The sequence below is a fragment of the Impatiens glandulifera genome, chromosome 7, assembly GCF_907164915.1.
Source record: "Impatiens glandulifera chromosome 7, dImpGla2.1, whole genome shotgun sequence".
NCBI lineage: Eukaryota > Viridiplantae > Streptophyta > Magnoliopsida > Ericales > Balsaminaceae > Impatiens > Impatiens glandulifera.
The window spans coordinates 23667823-23671969 of NC_061868.1; the positions used below are offsets into that span (position 1 = coordinate 23667823).

Sequence of the window (4147 nt, forward strand, 5' to 3'; positions counted from 1 at the left end):
AAAACATCTAAAAACCAAATCATATATATTATTAAAAATTTATTAACATTTAAATATTTTCATTTTAAAATAAATTTAATTTATTAAGTTTAAAACTTAAAAGTTCCCAAACCATTTAATATATTATTGGACTAAAGATTTTAGTCCATGTTCAGTGTTTTTGATCCATCAAAATTGGACTGGGCTTTCACCACTTTCAAATGCCTCTCTAATTAGGGTTTCTATAGATCTTCCATTTTCCCTAACGTATAAACCTTTCACAATCGCCTTCGTCTTTGAGAGAAAGAGATGGTGAAGTTTCTAAAGCCAAACAAGGCGGTTATTATCTTGCAGGGCCGATATGCAGGCAGGAAAGCGGTGATCGTCCGTGCTTTTGATGATGGAACAAGAGATAAACCCTACGGACATTGCCTTGTCGCCGGAATCTCAAAGTATCCGAAGAAAGTGAACCGGAAGGACTCAGCGAAGAAGACAGCAAAGAAGTCACGTGTGAAGGCATTCATCAAGCTCGTCAATTACAATCACATTATGCCAACTCGTTACACGCTTGACGTTGATATTAAGGACATCGTCACTGTTGATTGTCTGCAATCTCGCGACAAGAAAGTCACAGCTGCAAAGGAGACCAAGGCTCGTTTAGAGGAACGGTTCAAGACAGGGAAGAACAGGTGGTTCTTCACTAAGCTCAGGTTCTAAATTTATCAATTTCTTAATGCTACTATGTTTTAGATGTTTATTTGTTGAGGAAAATGCCTGATTTCTGTATTATCCCTCCCCAATTTATTTCTATTAAAATGTTACTACATTTGGACAAATTTTGTTGAGGCAGATATTGAATCTGATATTCAAGGGCTTGTTAATCTTGGCTTTAGAGACAGATTTGAAACATTTCGTTGAATGATTGTGAAGTGTCATCTGATTCTAGAGGGTTGTCTCTTTTGTTGAATATGATCTAAACAAGCTAATTAGGGTTAGAATTAAGAATAACAGAATCATTCTGATCTGATTTTCATGTACAATATGTTCTTACACTTACAGTTGAGCATTTGGTGTAAACAAATTATATGCAATATTTGTTGATTTTTTCACAATGTTATAATTTCAAACAATTGTTTGTTCTATATATTATAATTACATTGATATTTTGAAAAAAAATGTACTGTTTGTTGGTTAAAATTTTGATAAAAAAACGGTTGTGATTATAATAATTTACTTATAGACCTCTAAATGGACAGTTGTTTTTCTTATGTAGTACATTAAAGTTATTATATATTTTCTTGTACATTTATGTTTTAATAATTTAGGTGAAATTAAGGATGACTATATGTTTTCTTCTACATTTATGCACATCGCTTGTTACAAATATATTGAATAATTTGAATCACTAAAGTGGTGTGTACGACTATTTTTTTTGTTTAAGAGTATTTTTCAATTTATTTACTAAACACTAAGATATATTTGATTTTGTTAATACAATATTTAATTTACAAAATTAATTTTTAAAAGATAATTTTTGTTGCTCATTTTTACTTAAAATATCTTATTTGAAATAAAAAGCATGATTTATACTATAAATCTATATAAAAGTTTTATTTAATCAAAACATTACATTGGATCATAAATTATTTACTTAAAATCTCTAACCATTATTATTTTAGTTATACTCTTATAATTGTATTTGAGCAATAAATTTTATACAATTTACAGAAATATGTGAATTTATAGTTATATATTTATAAAATAAATTTATTTAAATTTAATTATTTTATAATTATAATTTTTTTTCTGTATTATTGTTTTTAAAATTTAACTATATAAAAATAATAATATTATATAGAATTATTGTTTTTTTAAAATGAACTCTTATTATTTTAAATAAATCTGATTTTAAGAATATTTTAAAATGATATTTAAACTTTAAAAGCTAGATCACAAATGTAGTCTTGCATATGATTTTATTGGGAAATTTGACGAGAAGACCCTTAAAAGTTCCTTAAATGTCTCGGTGTCCAGCACATAAATTTTATTACGCAAATGATCATTTTAAATATTTTGACGAAATTATTCCCGTCATGTAACGTGAAGCGCATGATTGTCTCGCGAAGGAAAAACCTATGAAAAATCTATACTGATCGTGCCATTCGGGTGACGATCGTGCCCCTTTGCGTGACGATCGTGCCCTTCGCGTGACGATTGTGCCCCTTCACGTTACGCGACAGGTGTAATTTTACAGGTTTTCCTTCGCGTGACGATTTTGCCTTTCGCATTATGCGACAGGGATAATTTTGTCAGAATATTTTGAAGTGGTCATTTGCGTAATGCGCGGGTGACCCGCGGGTGACCCGCGAATTTAAGACCCTTATTAGGGTCATTTCGTCAAATTATCTTGGATGCATGTGATTCAAAACAAGACAATAATATATCAATTTCGTCAAATTATCTTGGATGCATGTTATTCAAAACAAGACAATAATATATCATTATCCTCATGTATTAATAAGATGAAAGGAACTTAAAATGTTCTTTATAATGAAAGAGTTAGTCTGTTTGGCTTCAAAAACTATATTTCCAAGCTCCTAATGCATTTTAAAAAAATGAGATTGTTATTAATAAGGTGAAAGTTTAGCCTATAATAGTTCAACTCAAAATTCATTATCTTTATAACTGAATTTTCTGAAAAATAAAGAATATTAAGAGATAGTAAATTGATCAGTGGCTATAGTGAGGGAGTTGATTAGGCCCCTAAATCGAAGACCTATACTATCAGGAGAACTCTACTTGGAAAGTAAATGAGGTATGAAATAAAATTGTAGGAAATAAAGTTGAAGATCATGTCTATAAATGAAAATTTTTCTTGGGGATGTTAAAATAAAAGTAGAGATACTTAATTCTCCTTTTAAATTTAAATTGTCCAATGAAGTAGAAGAAATGTGCATAAAAGAATGGGAAAATGTGGTGGTATGAAATTATATTGGGAAACACAGAGTATCATTCTCAATCACTAAAAAAAGTTTAATGAAATAGTGGAAGGAAAATGACTGGATAAAATCTCTACAAATATCCATGATCTCTATTTTTTTTTTTAATTCAAGAATGGGTCGAATTTTGATAAAATTTTGGAAAATTGACATACATATAATGGATTAAACTACATTAAGTTAGAACGATGGTCCGAATATTTGAACCTATTAAGTAAACCTAAGAAAACATCACAAATATGGTTCAATCTTTGGAATATTCATGCACACATGTACAAAATAGAAGCCATTATTCATTTTTTTAGGGTTATTGGTAAAACAATTATACATGAACTCAATAACAAAAGGAGGAGAGCATTTATCTTTTGCTAGAATTAGCATAGAGGTGAATCCTCATAGCACATTGCCGAATAATATGACAATGATCGGCATGTAAGGAAAATCCAAATGTCATGGGAATCACTTATGAGTGAAGACTAGACAAGTGTGCATTTTGTAATACTTTTAAACATACCAGCACAAAATTTGCTCAAGCTATGGAAAAGGAACAAAAGATACTGAAAGGCCAAGAATAAAAATCAGGAAAAAGAAACAGAGGAGTTTAAAAGTAGAGAGAAAAATGTGAAGGAAGAGAAAGAAGTAGAAACCAATGAGGACTCTGAAAATGAAGAAAGCAGTGAAATTGAAGGAAATATGTTAAGGGGTTTTTGTTGAAAAAGAGAATAAATGTAGCGATGAAATAGAGAATAAAGAAGATGAAGGAAGTTGATTCTCAAAAAAGTCAAGTTGTAATACAGGAAACTAGAGAGAATGACACTCAGAATCTTCAAGTTGAAGTAGAGGTTACCAAGACTGTTTCAGATGATACCATAGATGAAACTAAAGGAAGCAAAAATAATAATCTTGAAACATCTTTTATGATAAGAATCCTGAAATCCTAAAAAAGAATATTTTTTATCAGATTAGCACGGGTTCGTTCAAAGAAAGATTACACAATAAGAATAAGTAAACTTCATCATCTTCTTCCATTCAATCTTCTTTCATCGCAAGAGGAATGGGTAGGGGAAGAGGAAGAAGGCCACAATGACGTAGTAGACTTATATGGAGATACACACCATAATTGGAATAATTAGAAGTTGTTATTGATTGTAATCTTTTAGTTTGTAACA

At 30.0% G+C, this 4147-nt stretch overlaps 1 protein-coding gene across 1 annotated transcript; it reads left to right on the forward strand.

Moving 5' to 3' along the window:
* The first annotated feature begins 248 nt into the window (after window positions 1-248).
* On the forward strand, window positions 249-924 carry LOC124945888 (60S ribosomal protein L27-like). Its single transcript, XM_047486409.1, has one exon. It carries the CDS (start codon window positions 289-291, stop codon window positions 694-696), a length of 408 nt encoding a protein of 135 aa, XP_047342365.1. The 5' UTR covers window positions 249-288; the 3' UTR covers window positions 697-924.
* Window positions 925-4147: the final 3223 nt, after the last annotated feature.